The sequence below is a fragment of the Rhineura floridana genome, chromosome 2 (assembly GCF_030035675.1).
Source record: "Rhineura floridana isolate rRhiFlo1 chromosome 2, rRhiFlo1.hap2, whole genome shotgun sequence".
NCBI classification, from domain to species: domain Eukaryota; kingdom Metazoa; phylum Chordata; class Lepidosauria; order Squamata; family Rhineuridae; genus Rhineura; species Rhineura floridana.
In genome coordinates this window covers 76895392-76913664 of record NC_084481.1, presented here as the reverse complement: position 1 = coordinate 76913664, position 18273 = coordinate 76895392, and the positions used below count along the sequence as shown (strand labels likewise).

The window sequence follows — 18273 nt, the reverse complement described above, 5'->3', positions numbered from 1 at the left end:
CAGTCCATGGAGGTAGACCAGAATGTGCCTGTAGCGACCTTGAAGTTGCTATTGTGGTCCCTCCACTTAAAAACAGAGGAGAAAATAGGGTTGGGCAGCTTCTGGCTCTGGTTCTCCCTCCCTCCTGGCACTGTTTAATAAGCTTTCAGAATGAGGTACTCCCCTCCAGGGACACCATGCCCAGTTTCATTCTGGGCTACAGTCTCATGGTAAAGGATATGTAAGCCTTCAAGTTCTACAGAACTGTTGTCAGGCAGAATGGAAATGTTGCTACCATGTTCTGTATTATTGAGAAAAGCTGGTTTGTAGCTTCAGACAGACCGTGGCCTGACACATACGTAGCCATTTAAGCTAAGTACTCTGGTATATGCAACCAATGTGGCATTCTGGTATTGCTAACTGGGGAATGACGTACAAAGCTATGCTTGCCATCAATCCTGACTTCAAGTAGTGGGACAATTTCCTGGGAAGTGGAATGGTGTGAAGGAGCTGAACTGATTAAGTAGGGACACCCATGCCAGGAGGCTTCCCTGTTTTCCATCATTAAAACAAAACAATTGTTTAACCAGTTAATTTCTGTTCTTCTCAAGGGCAGCAGGGCAATCAATACTGATGCAAAGTCTTTCTCAGATACCTTTCAAAGAGAAGAATAAAAATTTTAAAATTTGTTTTGTTTTTGCACTTAATTTTTTCTGCTCTACTGCCCACACCATAGTTGTACAGTTTGGATCTTAAAAGGCCCAATTATGCCAAAATCATGTTGCCTCAGGGCAGTTGCTGATTTATGTGTATTAATGGGCTTGTTTTTTGTAGCATTTCTACAGGTGCTCCATAACCATTAAGCTGGTTCAACAGCCAGCATTCTAGTTTGATCTTTGAAATAGGATAGCTTTGAGAGAATTATGAATTATTGCTTCTCAGAGAATGAAAAAGAAACCAGTTCAACAAGGCTGTAATTATATTTAATACATCTTTTGCTTTTAATAGCAGTGTGAAGAAGTAAACATCATCAACCTTTACAATTCACAACTAGTTAAGAATTTATAGTGCTTATAAGTTGTATCTAAAATATACCTTATTCCTCCTCTACAGAACATTTTGAAGTCAGTCTAATATTATAATTACACATTATACAGTAGCTGCCTTTTCTCACCACTGTAATTAAGGCATTCCCATTACAAACCTCTCCTCCCAAAATTCCAGTACTGGCTAGCAGATATATAAAAATCAACAAAAGTTTTGTTAAATCCAAAACTAGTTATCAACAGAAAACGGTAGTCCACAAGAATGACTTTGGGATGATGGGTAGGACTTTGCATTGTTGGCTTAAAAAGAAATGGAAGAGTCACTCAGTTTATTCCAAGTGGCATTTTCAAACTGACCATGTGCTATCACTGACAAACAGTGCAAGTCACTGTATGCAAGGATGCCCAGGGGGCAATTATGATATACAAAGGTGCTAATCTTCATGTTAAACTTAAAATACCAAAGTTGAGATACATACACCTTCATGTTTTTAAGAGTTATCATCACACTTAAACTGTCTTGGAGTTCTTTAGCAAGATGGATGAAAAACGTTTTCCAGCTATATGCAAAGACCATGTGATACAAGAGCAAGCAAAACTTGAAACTGGCAACAAGTCCTCCAAGGTTTACCAAGTCTGTTACATAATACAGTAGTATTCATAACTTTCAATTGACATAGCCATGAGTAACCACCATTGTAGCTACCACATGCCATACTGTGGTGCCACACCACTGCCCTTCATGCTTTCATAATTCCATCCACATTTCATGCTAACTAGATTCAGAAAACTGTGGGAAATCAGAGCCTGCTCCACTCCAAGGCTGCTTACTACTAAACAAGAGTTGTCCTAGATTATAATCGTGAAGCAGAAGATGATCTCCTTTATAACTACTAGCTGGCCTTCCAGATGTTGTTGGACTACAACTCCCGTCATCCCTGATCACTGTCCATGCTGGCTGGGGCTAATGGAAGTTCTAGCTCAACAAAATATGGAGGTTCACAGCTTAGCCACCCGAGCTATTGGGAACTTTTCATGTTTGCTGTAACTTATGACAATTATCCCCAAACACACTCATCCATTCAGTTCAATGGGGCCTGCATAGAAGTTCACTGTAGATTGTGCCTTCTGTCATCAGAATGTATGCAAGAATCCAAGCTTATATTTAAGGAACAAGAGTAAAACTTTCAATAAGTAGGCAGAGACTTATTTCACTAATTTAAAGAACTTTGGATTTTCTTGTTTCCACAATAAAGCTATCATCCATAAATAACTTTTTTCCAGGTAGTCTCAATAACATCACTTCATTTGGGCCATGTCTGCACTCGCAGCTATGCTACTGCTGGTGTTGGATGAAGAGTTCTATAACAGGATGTGCCTATTTATGGAGGAACACCAATCTTAATACACCGCAAGCACAGACATCATGACTGCAGTAGACGTCTTACCTGTCTGTTCAGAGCATGGTGCAGGTTGATTTTATATCCAATATGCAATCAACCCATGACACTGAACAGACAGGACAGTTCAAGTAATCTGTGTATAAATGTATCTGATGTACAACTGACCTGTGAAGTCACAGCCTTGGATTATATTTTTTATTTAATTTTATATTTATGCTTTCTCAGGACACCTATACATCACTCTGGCCTGCAGAATAATAAAATAGCAACACTCTAAGAACATCAAATCCCCAAGTTGTCCAAGGTAAGTGAAGAAGGAATGCAATCAGGAAGGGGGGGGATATAGTTTGGCACAGGAACATTATGCAAATAAGAGGATGGCATATGGCAGACTAGTTTACTTCAGAAAGTAATGGCTCTTGTCTAAAAACCAACATCTTGTCCAGCATGTTGCCTTCTAGCTGAATTTCACACTGATCAGATCCCAAGATGCCAGGATTTTCAAGTCAGATATAGCAATCACAGATTGCAGTAAACAGTGTATTTTGCAGATAGAACAGGCTGAGTGGTAGAGGGTGAAAGCAGAAGAAGAAACAAGGGAAGGAGACCACTGCTTGGAAACATTATAATCAAATACTCCTTAGTGCAAGTTTGTCCCAGTCTGTCATTCATCCTCCTTGAGAAAGGTATGTTTCACTCTTTTCAGTCTTGATGAGACTTTTCTGCAATAACTTTGCATTCATACTACAAAATAAACACAGGCGTGGTGAGTGTATCTGAGAATGACATGCGCATATAAACACAATACTGTAAACAACAAGAAAAAAAGATGCAAAAAAAATGGAGCCCAGCAACTCTGCCATTTTTCCGGGTGCCAGCTTTCCCCCTATTCCTACAATCTGCAGGCTGAATCCAATGTTGCATGAGCAGATGTTTGCTCACATAACAAGAGTTCACCATCCTATGCCCTGCAGCCCCCTCACCAAGTGTCCCCCAACTATCCAGAGCAGATTTTGAAGGCATGTGGGATGGGGCTGCAGGGGGTACGAGAAGGTGAAGTCCCATTGCAGGCATGGAAGTCAGTTGTGCTCATGCACAGACAGCATTGGATAGAACCTGGAGTTTTTACTACATGCCATTGTGAACAGCATAGCGAGTGTAGAACATGAAGGTGGAGAGCACAAGCTGAACTTCCTAAATATCAATGCAGTTATCTGGATGAGTCCTGGAAAGGAAGAGTCATACACCTAAAAGCAGACATTATTCACAAGTATGCTACAAACAATCCCAGGACAGACAGACTAACTTACCATTGCCAGCTGCCTGCCAATGTTCCCCATTGTTATTCCACCAGCAAAAAATATACAGGGTAACCAGGAACGCACATATAGAAAGTCAGGAGAAGTGTACCTAGGATGAGATTAAGAATCTTCTTTAATTGTTAAACCTGATACAATGCACAAAGAAACACAAGCCCCTGGCACTCTTGATGCTATTGACTGGCCCAAGATGACATTGGTACAAGTAACAACTTGTGCCAACGCAGCTGACACACGATCTGTTCCTGGAAAATGAGGCACAGTCGATTGCCTCCAGCTTGCTCACTGTACACTGCAGCTTTGCACAAGACCTGTAAGCAGCAGTGTGCTGCAGTGCCTGGGGTGACCAGTCCTTACACAGCAGAGCTGATGGCAGATTTTCCATTGCAATCAGCAAGACACTTTATGTCCAGCACACAATGTCTGAGTGGCCTTGGGAGTCAAGCAAAAGCTTCAAAGCCTGCCCCTTCTCTTATCCCTGATCCCATGCTTTACCTCCATGTGAGGCCAGGTCAGAGTCTCTGCTTCCCTCCCTACTTCCAAGTTTGGAATTGGAATGGGCTGCTATTTTGGGCTTATGCCGCTATGGCACTCAGAGGTGATTGGCAATGCAACTTCTCCCAAACCCCTCAACTTTCCTCTCGACCTTGTAGCTAGGAAGAGGATGCACATCAACAGGAATACCGCCCATCCTGCAAAACTCCAAAGTTGAGAACACAAGTTTGGGATCTTGCTTATGCCACACTTTCTGAACACTTCTCTCTTTCATTTTACCTTCCCATTTTAAACAGAACAGGCAACAGTAGAAGCATGAAGCCTCAAAGGCAAAAGACAGACCCACACAAAGTATTTTCTACATCTCAGTTGCAATCTTGCTCACACTTAAGTTACACTTATTCCAATGGGATTAATGCATGTTGGGCAAGGGGTCAAACAGTTTTTAGTATTTAATTGGCAACAAAGACAGACAATGCCTTGAATATCCTCGCATTAAAATTACTATGTGTGAAGCACTTACTGATAACACTCCATTGCAGACAAGAAACTGAGTCACCAGCGTGGCAAGAAATGCAATTCCTATTCCCAGGCCAAAGCCACTTCGAGATCGATCGAATGTCCACCATAGCCCAATTGAAAGCGCAGCAAGTGTGAGAGACAACTGAATGTTGTTGGCAAAATCCACTTTCTGTGAGCATCGTTAAGGATCAGTTTCAGAGATCAGTGGAAAACTGACTATTAATTAATTTATTTTTACCTAAAAGGGATTGTCAGGAAGCATCACACAACCATTGTTTTGTCACTTACTGGCTCTCTGAAAATTAGAGCTAACTATAGCATCCCCAGCTGATCATTCCTGACACTCTCAGGACTAGGCCCATGGCATGATGTTTCAAATGCTTGTTTAGCAGGTGTGCAATGATCCAAGGGTGGTTCTTGTTTTGTAAAAATGCCTTCTTTAAGGACAGCCACCATGCTAAAACTTTATGTGCTTTTTGCCATTAGTATCAACTCTTGTTTCACAAGAATTTTAGTTCTCAATATTTTATTGCTTCTTGCTCTTGTTTTGTGGCCAGCCTTATTTGGGATATGCTGCATTTTTATCATGTTTATTAAGTTATTTTAAACGTGGTTTTAAACTGTTGTAAATCACCCTGCGTTCACCATGGAAAGGTGACTAATAAATTCACTGCCACATCAGTGAATGTGCCATGCGTGCAATCCCAGTGAAGTGATGAGGGCAGGTCTTGTTTAGCTTTTGGCCTCCTAGAAAAGGTTCAGAGACTGCTACCAACTTCATTACCATAGAGAAGGATATAGCACTGGCATGATTTATGCCAACAAAGACTGCTACACACCGCATCACACTGGACCATTCCCGCTTAAATTTATGTGGCTCTCCCAGATGTCTATCCATACAGGGGTACAATAACCCAATCACGGCTGTAAATAACAAAAATAAAAATAGAAAAGAAACAATTAGATTTCTGCTAAATTTGCCGTTCATTGAAGCTTCCTAATTTGGCTGATAACATATTGGTATCCGTTCATAATTACATTACCAGTTAATGATATGAAACAATGTTTCATAATATTTTTAGAAATGGGAAGTTTTCTTCAGGAAAAATTTCCCACCCTTGTCACCGCCAGCACCTTTATTCTTATAGGAATAAGTTCACATGTAACTGCAGTGCGCAACTGTTTGGTCCAAAGTTAGGCTCCTTCCTAGAATATGAAACATATGTATATATGTGTTATCAAGTGCCACTGTATCCAATAGTTCTTTATTAGGAAAAAAATAGTTGCATAAAGGAACTGAGGAAAGGTACTCATACAAGCAAACAGCATTATGCATGAGAATTAAATTCCACAATAAACAAGCTGAAAGCATTTCAGCATTTCAGCTCACGCTCCGGGAGATGGGTGGCACTTCCTACCAATTGCATATTTTCAAATCTCATTGGTACTGCTCTGTAGGGACCTGGCCTGAGGAGGGAGAGAACATGGGAGGCTACCACAGGGATGGTAACTGTAAAAGGCCCCATATGCAAGCAGAACACCACATATAGCAGTTGAGATTATGGCCTACATCAGTCTTCTCCAATTTTGGGTTCCCAGATGTTGGACTACAATCCTCATCATCCCCAGCCAATATGGCTAACAGCCAGGGATAATAAGGTGCTGTAGTCCAACATTTGGTTACCTACGGCTGGGGAGGGCTGCCTTGCATTACAAACTTATTTCCAATGGTGTTATAGTATTCAACTTCAATTTTATGATATGTATGTTTTTTAAGTTTGTGATTTTAATGTTGCATTGTGAGCTCTCTCTGTTTCAACTATAAAACTTTTTTTAAAAAACTGCTAGCATTAACTTATGACAGGAAGCATGTTCATAGCTAGCACTCTTAATTTATCACCAGGGTAATCTTAATATTCTATGTCAGGTGGTGTTCTAGAAGAACCACAAAGAAAAATGTCCCAAGCTGCTACTTCTTTACTGTTTATATACAAGGTGCTATAGTCATGCTCTTCTTTCCTTATAAGTTTTATTTAAGTAAAGAATTACAGATGTGATGTCTACTTGCCAAGATGCAATGCAACAAGAGGAGTTTAGAGCAGCCTTCCCCAACCTGCAATCAAGCCATACAAATATGAATATGCTTGTGTCTAGAACTGTCAGTTGTATGGAGTAGCATCTCAGACTGGCAGAGAGAGAGAGAGAGAGAGAGAACTATGACAGACAGGCAGTTCTGAGGTAAAACGAGTCTATAACTGTGACCAAAATATTCCAAGTACACCCCCATGAGAGAAGAAAACCAACACATTCAGACAAGTTACTCAGACAATTGCTTTCAAATCCAAGTCCTCTGTGAAATCTGTGGAGTATTAAACTCCATGAAAAAGTACAAAAGGAAAGTAATTAGATAATGCAAGATACGTAGCCTTGAAGATTAACTTTAGCAACAACAACAAAAATCTGTTTCCTAAACAATATATCTGTTTATTGACCAGTATCAGAATCTAACAAGGAGGACCTCAGAAAAATATTGTCTTATTATGGTTTACTTACAATAGAGTTTTCCCTTAGTAATGCTCCCTGACTCTACTGCCAAGAGGTTTCCGCTGATAAAAAGACTGTATGCAGCAAGTGAATTCATTAAGGTATTGGCTGAATCCTGCTTAGTTTTGGTGGTTGGGAGGGAGGAGAGATATATACCCTACCCTTCCACAAAAATGTAGAGCCCCTTACAGCAGCCTTCGCCAACCTGGTGCCTTCCACATGTTTTGGACAACAGTCCCCTTCAACCCCAACCAGCAGGCTCGCTTATATCAATTCACCTCAAAACAAGATTCAGCACACCATGCTCCTTACATAAGAGAAGAACTGCATCATACCATTTAAGGACATCTCTACTATACATCAGATTTTTTTAAAAAAAGAAAGCTGGACCACTGAACAGAAAGTGAGTGATTGGTCTGGGCCTGCTTTTTACCAAATTGCAGCCATGGGAGGGGAGGTACAACCCTCAACTGGGACTGAAGCAGAAGCAAAGTGTTGAAGTCCCCTCCCCGCAGCCCTGGTCCGGATTAGGCCTCCCTCCCGCTTCTATTTAGTAAAGAAAAAACCAGCATGCATGGGTCAGTCATATGATTAATGTCCCACCTAGTTTGCCCTATGAGAAGTAATGACAAATGAAAAATGTCTGGCACCCTTTCCACTGCCAGAATCTAAGCCATCACAGCAACCAAGATTTTGCTCCCTACTAGCAGCAAATAATGGAACTGGGTGGCACAACAGCATCAATCCACTGTGTGAACAGCATCTGCATGTGGCAGAATCCCCATCCCTCTTCCAAGGTGGGCACATCAGGCTCCTATGTGGAATATTACATCTGTGTGTGTACCTCCCATGACCCTCTGTCAACCTCATGCTCCATGGCTGGAAAGAGGGCTCTGTGAAGATATAAATGGCACTCATTTGCCTCATATTCCTCTTAACAATCCTGGCATGGTGCATGTGCACATGTGTCTTGGAGGAAATGGGGGGGGGAGAGAGAGAAGGAGAAGAAATAACAAATAGGGTTTCTGTGCACAAGCCCTGCAGTCCTTGGCAGACTGAATTGAGCTCACAATGTTTTTCCTAATGTTCCCCTCCCCTCAGCCACATTTGTTCTGACGTACCTGATGCTGTTCCACAGCAAAGCGGTACCCACCAAGCTGAAGAGAAGACACTTGTAATTACATCAGGTGGAAACAAGGTGACATTTCTCTGAATCTGTAGCAAGTTTAATACTAGTGCAAGAAAGACGCCAATTAAAAACAGGACTATCCCGTGGATCAGCAAGTTCAAGCTGTGACTGGTCACTGAAGAAACGTATGGGCCACACTTTTTTGGTATGGATGTTTGAGTATTGTCATCTGCCATGGCCCTGTGTACTTCCAGCAACATTCAATGCATAGGTTTGGAGTGCAGTGAGGAAGACTAAAAAGCCTGAAGCAATACTGTTTCTCTCAATTCAGGACGTACTCCAAATCCTGTGGAAAAGAACAACAATAACATTATAGAACACACTATATATTTGAAGGAGAAGGAGGAGGAGGGAGGGAGAAAGAAAGAGGTTCTGAACTCAGAGGAATTCTACTAGCCAATTTCTGTAACTTTCAATCCTTGTGCACCTTTGAGAGCTACCGCATAGGAAATTAGCACATGGTGCTCCTACTCCTACTGGGAGGAAGGATGGGATATAAATCTAATATTAATAATAATAATAATGGTGACAGTGGTGGTGGTCGTGGTGGTGGATTCCATCCATTCTGAAGATGCTTCCAAGCAGAAACCAAGCATAGTTGCTCTTGGTATGTATCTCAGCTTCCCACTTCAATATGCATACACCAGGTTCCTTAATGAAAGCACACACTAAAGTGTGTGAACAAAAGAGGCTTAGGAAGAATTTTCATGTTTTTTTTAATATATGAAATTGTTTGATACACGTTTTATTGTGGATGTTTTAATTGTCCCTATTTTTTATTGTGAATTGACTTTGAGATGCTTCATAGGAAGAAATAAATAAATACAATATTAATGACCCTAATTTGTGCTACACAGCCAAAACACAAACAAAGGAGCCAGCACTTGAAGTGCACTGTGGGAAAAATCTACTAAAGCTTTTGTTGCTATTCATAGTGGGAAGGAGTGGGTTAAAACTTTTGCCAATGTGCCCACTCACATAGGAGTAAGTCCATAGCATCCAGTGCTCAACTGAAAATGTGGTTCCTGCTTTAAAAAAAAGTTGCTCACATAAAGATAACTGTAGCATCATTATGTCAAGGGCAAGCGGGTATTTTCTTTAATGAAGCACAACATTCAGCTACAATGCCAAGAATGCCCAGATTTCACTTATTGTAGTACAATAAGATTCTAGTCCTCATATCTGTGACTGAAAACTTAAAATCCTGAAGGCAATCTTTCTAGAAAGTTTCAGAAAACAGAATGGAAATAAAATGAAGAACGATGTTTACTAAACTGACAGGTTTCAAAGTTAATTTCTATTATTTCAGAAATTCCTCCAGAACTTTAACATATGACACAAGTGATACCAAGACTTTTGGTCTCTATTGCTGAAAGAGTCAACTCTTTTCGTATCCCAAAAAGTTGAGAACTCAATATATTATATTGTAGGCACCCAGTCAAACATTAATGGGACAATGTTGAATCATAGAAGTAGTGCAGTCTAGGATTTTTTTAGCTGTAGCATAACACATATTCAGCCACCTCCTAAAGTGATGCTTACACAAATTGCTTTGTAAATAAGTTGTTAGAGTTTGCATAAATAAATTTCACAACCTAGTTTATGTTGCTGAACTTATCAGGAATAGAATCAGAATAATCCAACAAATAACACAATGGCTAGGGAGTCATTGCCTTGACAGGAAAGAATAATATTTGCATCACTTTGATGAAGCTCAGAGCACTTTGATGAAGTAAGATGAAACAAGAGGCAGCAACATAGTTCCTTATGATGTCTTAAAGTCAATGATACTATCCTTACATGCATGACAATAGAATAATTATAGCTCTTTGATTCTCTAACAGTCAGCTACCAGTGCAATGGGCAAACAAAGAACAGAAACTTAGGCCAGCTATGATAAGTGGTCAGTCAGTCAGTCAACCTTTATTGCTTAGCCATAGGCCATCACAAAGCATACAAAATACAAAGTATCTAGTTTCCTCTACAAACATATTAAAATTACATAATAAAATATAAGACAAATATGGCGCAATCTAAAACTGTGCTATTTGTCCTATAGTGTCTCTGAGCAATTGCATGTCTGCTCTTCTATGTGCTTCACCCGAAGCTTTTGCGCCGCGAGTGCAAACTGAGCAACTCTGTACGTGATCGTGTCATCCTTATCTGATAAAAGAAGGGAAATAATACGTGGCTCCTCGGCCTTTTGGCTAAGATCAAGTGTAGATAAGTGGTGTCCAATATAACACATCCAAGAATTCATGGGCAATTGAACAATATTTAACAAAAACAGCCCTCAGCTATTACAGGACAAATATAAAGAATGCATCTCCATTCGGGACTCAGAGCACTATACAAAACCAGTCAAATTGCCCCAAAATATTAGCAACCGTTTTAAAAAAAAAAGCAAAAGCAAAGACACACTTAAGTACAACCAACCAAGCAACACCTCTGAAGGAATCTAAGGCATGAGAAATTGTCAGGGGAGCAACCAAGGAGAAATTTCTCTGCACTTATTGAGGTGGCCCAGGTGGCAGTGGTGGTGGCCAGCAGTGTATTCCACCAACTTCAGCTGGTATGTCATCTGAAGCACTAACTGGAGAGGCTGAACCTAGCTCTAGTCTTGATTACTGTGATGCGCTTTACTTGGAGCTGCTTTTAAAGGTAGTTTGAAAAATTCACCTGTTTCAAAATGTGACCAACGGAATCCGATGGGGGCAAGGCAGCTGGATCATGATACCCATTATTATACTAGTTGGCCTATACACAAGTGATACTTCCTTGGCTGGGATGTTTCATTTTAACTGATGGTTTTGTGGAAAATGTGTTGGTGCATTGTACTTCTGGTTATCAATCTTGGGGGTTTGTAGAAGTTATATTGTGCTTCATTTTGTTCTACTGATTTTTTAAAAAAATGTAAGCCATCTTGACAAAGTTGTACTCAGAAAGATGATCTACAAATATTTTTAAATAAATAAAAATATTGGGGGGGGGGAGATTCCACTCCATCAGACCAAAGCACGGCCTACTGATTTATGTCATAACAATCCAGTACTACGTTTGGTGTCCGACAACACACCCAGGAGGAGGTCTTTGAAGCAGTCTCAAATATAAACAGGGGTAAAACACTAAAGGTTCTTACAAAATCCAGTAGTACAGTCTGAAAACTCCTGAGTTACAGCAAAGAACCACAATATGCCGATGGTTACCTAGATCAGTAGACAGGGTGTAGTCATACAGGGTCTCGGGGGGTCTTAGACCCTTTACTTTTTTGGGAACAGGGTCCCTATGTCTCCAGCATACTACAAGCCAATCAGCATGAAAAGGGAGTGTATTGGCCACCGAGAAGAGTCTTTTAACATGCTTCCTTGTCAGTTCCTGCAGATTGGAATGAGTCAGAGTGAAAGGAGGTGAGTCAATCTCTGAGAATACTCTTCTCAGTAGCTAACACTGTCCTCTTTCACGCTTATTGGTTCCTAAGCATTATCAATGCCTGACTGCTGAATTGTGAAGAAAACTGCAAGCGACAGAGAACTACCTCTGCATGAGAGAAGGCAATTAGTTAAAGTGAAAACCGATGGTCATAAGAGCAAAGAATATTATGACAAGGTCACTCTGGACCAAAGAAAAATTTAGGCTGCGGGGAGGGTGATAAACCTTTTAGTAAATCCATCCAAATCATCATATAACTAAGGCACACTTCTATTACAGCTAAACTGTGTATCTACTCAAGAAAATTCCACCAGCTCTCCCTACACATCCTCTGGATCTGAATGACAGAATTCCCTTCCCAGACACCTCTTTTTCCAACCTGTCAATCAAAACTCTTGTTCTACATGGATTCAGTGCCACATTCATGTATAACAAGTATTCTGACTGACAGCTTAGTCACCTGGAACGTAAAAGGGAGGGAGGAAAGCCCCTAAAAAAAGTTGTTTTCTACATTCTGAAGCTGCCAATCGTTTGCATCTTTTGATAGCTCTTATTCAAAAGCAAGTGGAGGAGATGTAGCAGCAAGAGACTGCTTGTTTCCTTTACACCACCTCTTACTCACAGATGCTCCATACATTGAACTGTCTGCAGATGTGGAGTACTGCTGCCGGCCTGTGCTTCTGTACTCGACAGAATTGCCAACTGAACACAGTAAAAACAACAAGTTGTAATCACTCCACAAGCTTCTGTAGCTTTCTGCAGGCTTGTTCATGTACACAGAGATGATATTTGCCTGCATCAAAAAGGTTAGTATAATCTTCTATTTGCATCCATAAAGTCATGAATCATGCTGATTAATCCAGCAAGGGTCTGAACAACTTGTCTGGAATGTTTTGTAATGTCTGCGTACCAGATAAGCGTGGGGGAGGCAACAGGGAAAGACACATGAGGGTAGAGAGACCGGAAGCAAAATATTAAAAAATGGCATAAGCAGCAATGCTTTTTGAAGACTTAGGTTAGGAGTCCAGAATAAATGCTTAGGCTGAAGCTTCTAGAGGTGACTTCTACTGCTTTTCAGAACACAGAAAACAAGTTAACGGAATTAAGCTTAGAAACTTTGTAAAATCTGTGAAAACTGCAAACCTGACCATGGAGCTAAAGACACCATTTACATCATTTTGTTTTCTGAAGGGCAAGAAACCATAATACCCATACCATGACACCTAAAAGATTGTCTCACCCCCCCTAGATACCCAACCAATCACTGTGACTGCACCTTTAGTGTGGCAGCACCTACCCTTTGGAACTCCCTTCCACTGGATATCCATCAGGTACATTCTATATAGTCTTATCAGCACCTACTAAAGACTTTCCTCTTTCAACAAGCTAACTGGAGATCTTTATCTCAGTTGGTCTCTGTATTGGATTTCATTGATTTAACGTATGTGCTGTTGTTTTCCATATACTTGTCTGTGTATCATTTTTAAAAATGGTTTTTTATATATATGCAATTGCTTTAACTGTTTTTATATATGCAACTATTTCATATTCATTTTATTATATTGTATATCACTTCAGGATGTCTCATTGGAAGCAATTCATAAACAAAATAAGTAAGTAATAATAAATAATAATAAGCACCAAAGAGAAGGGCTGGCTGTTTTCCTTTCCTGTCCTGCTTCTGGGCATCTACCTGGCCACAGAGTGTTAGAATACATACTCCCTTTAGTATGACCCAGGAAGGCAGTGTTCTTATGCTCCTATTAAGTGCTTTTGATGTACTTCCAATGAACATGCACATACAAACTCACTGAAAAGGCTCCGTTTCTATTCTGTCACAGAGGATAGCAGCTTTGGAACACCAATTATGCAATTTACACAGCCAGCTTTCTGATTTCAAAGTGCATGTGTTGGGGGGTGGGGGGGAAGAAGCATACCTCGTTTTTTCTCTCTGCACATTCTGTTCTTCTGCTTTAATGCTATAGGGCTAAGTGCATGAAGAACTGTTGTGCAAGCACATCTTACACTCACCTGACTGTAACGTTGTGTACCTTAACAAAACAAAGCAAAAAGTTCCAGAAATAAAGGACAGCTTTCAAAGTCCCTCTACTGAATGATATTTGTTATTCTTTTGGAGGGGACTGAAAAGCATTTCATCAGAGTGCAATAGAGTGCCAACCTTTCCCCCCCCCACAGACTACTTGAAAATTGCTGAGTCTAGATTGGCCACTTCATAATTTTTCTGCCTGTTGTAGCAATTGTATTGTGCTGTGTAAGATGCTGTATGATTTTTAATTGTGTTTTTACAGAACATGTCGTGGACCACCTGAATGAAGGACCATAGTTTGGGAACCTCTGCAATATAATATTACTGCTGAACCTTGTAGTGTAGCACACGAAGCCCTGCCAAGATATTCCTCCTGTCTCCTTCAGTACTAACTAGAAACTAGCCTTTAGTCTTCTTGGTGGATACACTGTGTACCTGGGTATACCATGTACCTATAAAACCACTAGGTATATTGGGGGAGGGGGAGGTTGGAGGAGAGGAGGAAGGAAGTTAAAGAACCTGGAGTCCTGAATGGCAATTACCTCCTGAAGTTTCTCTTATTGGGTACATTTACTTCCAGTGAATAGGCTGTTAATCCAAGCCTGTCTGAAAGGTGAGCTCCAAGATAAGAAACTGATGCAGCTGTATTTATTTCAATTTTCTCTATTTGAAGAAATAAAAAGGATACCAACTCTGGATGTGATATGTGTTGATTTCCATCCGTGACCCAACATAATTAAAATTTATTTGGGAATACCCGAGAATTCAGAAATTGGCGGTATTGCAAAGTCTCAAGAATTGAACATGTAGCAATCCTAACATTGCAATAAGTTTCCAGTTTAAAAATATGCATTCTGCCTTCACACCAACTGGTGCTCCAGGCAGTTAGCAACAACAATACAAGTAAAATGAAATGTAGAAAAGAAAACAAAACAGCTATAAAAGACATTTTTAAAAAATCAGATCAAGGACTGATTAAAAAAATGAATAAAAATGATTTTTTTTTTTAAATCCCCAACTAGTTAAAACCAATTCAAACATATTTACAAGTCAGCTTACAAACTGAAGGCTTGTCTAAATAAAAATGCCTTTGCGGGCTGGCAGAGAATGGGGCTAGTTGGATTTTCTTTTTCAAAATACTCTTCCTCAAATAAAAACTGTGCCAAGTGTCACCCACCGACATATCTTTGTCAATATCTGAGGGCTAAAGCAGATATGACAAGGCCATCAAGTCATGCTTCCACTCTTTTACATATAACATGGGACTGTCTTATTGTAGACAGGAGGAGAAAGAGGACACAATAAACTCCAACAACACAGAGATTTCCACGGGGAAGGGCAGCAACTCAGTGGCAGAGCACCTGCCTCATGTGCAGGGCCCAGGAACAATCCGTGGCATCTCCAGGTAGGGCTGGGAGACAACCCTGTCTGAAACCCTGGAGAGCTGTTCTCAGTTAGTGCAAGCAATATTGAGCTAGATGGACTGACAGTCTGACTCAGTATAAGTCACCCTCCTATGTTCCATGTAGAAACTATCAACTGGACATGACTCTTTGTCTGCACATGCAGTGTCTTGGCTTGGGCATCTGACTGAATACTCTCTCCACCCACCCACCCCACTTACTGGCTCCTAATCTGGTTTCCTGTCGCTATGCTAGGTACACTGCCACCCCTCATTACTGAAGACCTCATGTGACTCACACAGAGTTATCTTGTGGCTTGCTCTTCTCCAGCACCCTAGCAGGAAGTAATTCTGTGCTTTCTCTGATTAGCCTACATGCCAGGGCCTTACACAGGAGCAGGCCACTGGATAACTGTATGTGATGAAGAGGAAGACCTCTCATCATAGGGAATGGCTGGCTATATAGCAGTACACATGGCACAAAAAGAGTGCAATCAGTAATGGGTGCAGGGCAAGGAGGATCCCCTCTGAATGCATATGGAGGCTTCTGTGAACTAGGGATAGAGAAATCAATATATTTCCTAAACAACAACAAAGAGATACCTACAAGACAGACTTTCTATTGATCTTAAACAGAAATAAGCTACATCCTATATTAGCACATACCTCCTTTGTACAGCACCACACAGTAATTAAAGTCATATACAGAAGTCCACTTATTTTGGTTTAGCTTGTTATTTTAACCATTATTTGTGGCTGCCACAAATCTCTCCCTGCAAGGTGGTTCTCTTCTTCCAGCTTTGCTGCTGCTTCTTGCAAAAGCTGAATATGAAGGCGATCTCTTGTTCTGGGTGCACGTTACAGGGGCACTGCAAGCAGATTTCGGGATCCCTGCTTATACAGCTATTGCCCATACAAGAACAGCTTCAGAACAAATGCACAGCAAATCTGTCTGTATGGAGAGCGATCTGTGCATAGCCATTTAATGAAGTTACCATCACCACGCTTCCATAACCGATCAGAAACTTGGTGGTGGTATCACTCGACGCAATGAGTTCGAGAGGGTACTCATAGCAATGTAACAGCTTGCCTCCAATTAACTTGCCATGTGGCTCCATCCATATAGTCCCTTACTATGACACGCTTGAAACTGTATAAAAGAGCCCTACTGATGGATAAACAGAAAAGGGCCTAACATTGCACACCAACCTAGAGAGTGGAACAATTTACAAATACGCAAGGCTACTTGACAGTATTGCTGGTGTTTAGGTTTTGCTTTGTTTTTGTTTTTTTTAGTCTTGAGCTAACAAAAAACAAGCTTGGCCAACCCCTCTGAATTCTTCAGTGAAATGGATAAGCGTTTGTAACATATTATGCACATTGTTATACATCTTTAAAACCCCTGAAGAAACTACATTATAATATGAGAGTGAGTGAGTGAGTGAGAGTCTGTTGTGGGGAATCCATTTTATAAGGCAGAACATTTGTTGCATCAAAAAAACCCAGACAAACTGAAGAAAACAAAGAAAGCTTCTGTACAGAAAGTCCAGAGGGGGGGGGGGGTCATCTACTCATTCTAATACCTCCTGTGATTTAGCGAGTGACCCGAAGAAGTGCCTTGTTTTTAAAGGAATGACCGCTACTCCAGTATGAGATCTCACAGACAACGGGCAGCAGTTAGTTAAGAGTACTGGACTTGAACCAGGTTCAAATCCCCACTCAAGCATGAACTTCACCGGGTGTTTTTGGGTTGTTATGATGACAAAATTGGGAGGGGGAAGTAAAGGTGGGATATAAATATAAAAGCAGGGAAACAAATCTTCTTAGATCCTCTGGCTCGGCAGGAGTTGTTGTGGTCATGGCTCTCAACTGGAAAGCACGGGGCATACTTTGAAGAGTGCTACCGTCTGAATCTAGACAGTGGCATGACAATTACCCCCAAGACTGACGCCTCTCTGTCTCCCACTGACTGACTGACATACACACACGCTTGTGGAGTCACCATAAACCAGAAAAGCCGAGGAGACAAACAGAAACTCTGCAGTTACCAATATCATGCAGCCCCATAGGCTGATCCCATCCCAGCTACTGTATCCCCCGCGCATACAACCCTGAGGCTGCATCGCCCTTCCTCTTGCTACGGCTCTACTGCGCGCGCACTCACACTCCGCCGCGCGCATTTTGCAGCCCCTTGGCCACGTCTCTCCCCTTCCCGACATCAAAACGTCCCTCGCCGCCCAAGTTCCACTCACTCTGCCTCCGCTATCGTCTCCCTCCCCTGCCAGCCCTCGTGGTCTCCGCCTCTCGCGCATCCTCTAACTCGGCAGCGGGCTCGGTTTGCCGACGAGGACACCTGACTCGGGGCAAAGCAGCTTCCGCCGAGCCGCGAAGGCTGCAGTGGAGTTCAGGGGGCAGAGAAGCGACCGGGAGGGGGAGGAGGCGAGGCAAAGCTGCAGTAAGGGCTTTGCAAAGTATGGGTGGTGGGTTTTCATACCAGTTGCCTGGTAGTCATACCAGATGGGGATGAATTATTAATTATGGTCCTAATAGGCAAACGCTGACTGTTGTGTTCTTAGTAAGTTTCTCTACGTGTGCGTTTTGGGGGTGCGAAATGGGCGTTCGAGCAAACGCCAATCCAGTCTTCCTCCAGTTTTTTTATTAAGGGGGGCGGCGTAGATATGCTTTAAAATAGTTCTGCGTGTATTTAGCGTCGTATTTTCTAAGCCGTGCCTACTTTGAAATAGTTGCGGAGAAAAATTGGGGCTGGATTTATTATTGGCCATCTGCGTTTGAACGTCATATATGCAGCTCTATTCTATGCACATTTACTTGGGAACTGGAAGCAAGCAGCGACTGGCCAACAGGATTCTGTCCTACGTTTTCCTCCACAGCAGTGGG

At 41.4% G+C, this 18273-nt stretch overlaps 1 protein-coding gene across 1 annotated transcript; it reads right to left on the bottom strand.

Moving 5' to 3' along the window:
- Window positions 1-1021: 1021 nt before the first annotated feature.
- Window positions 1022-17726, bottom strand: INSIG2 (insulin induced gene 2). The gene is made up of 6 exons (XM_061612706.1): window positions 17628-17726; window positions 8430-8783; window positions 5549-5688; window positions 4773-4933; window positions 3739-3838; window positions 1022-3172 (listed from the first exon to the last, which is right to left on the bottom strand). Exons 2-6 carry the CDS (start codon window positions 8695-8697, stop codon window positions 3131-3133), a joined length of 711 nt encoding a protein of 236 aa, XP_061468690.1. The 5' UTR covers window positions 8698-8783; window positions 17628-17726; the 3' UTR covers window positions 1022-3130.
- Between the last annotated feature and the right edge of the window lie 547 nt (window positions 17727-18273).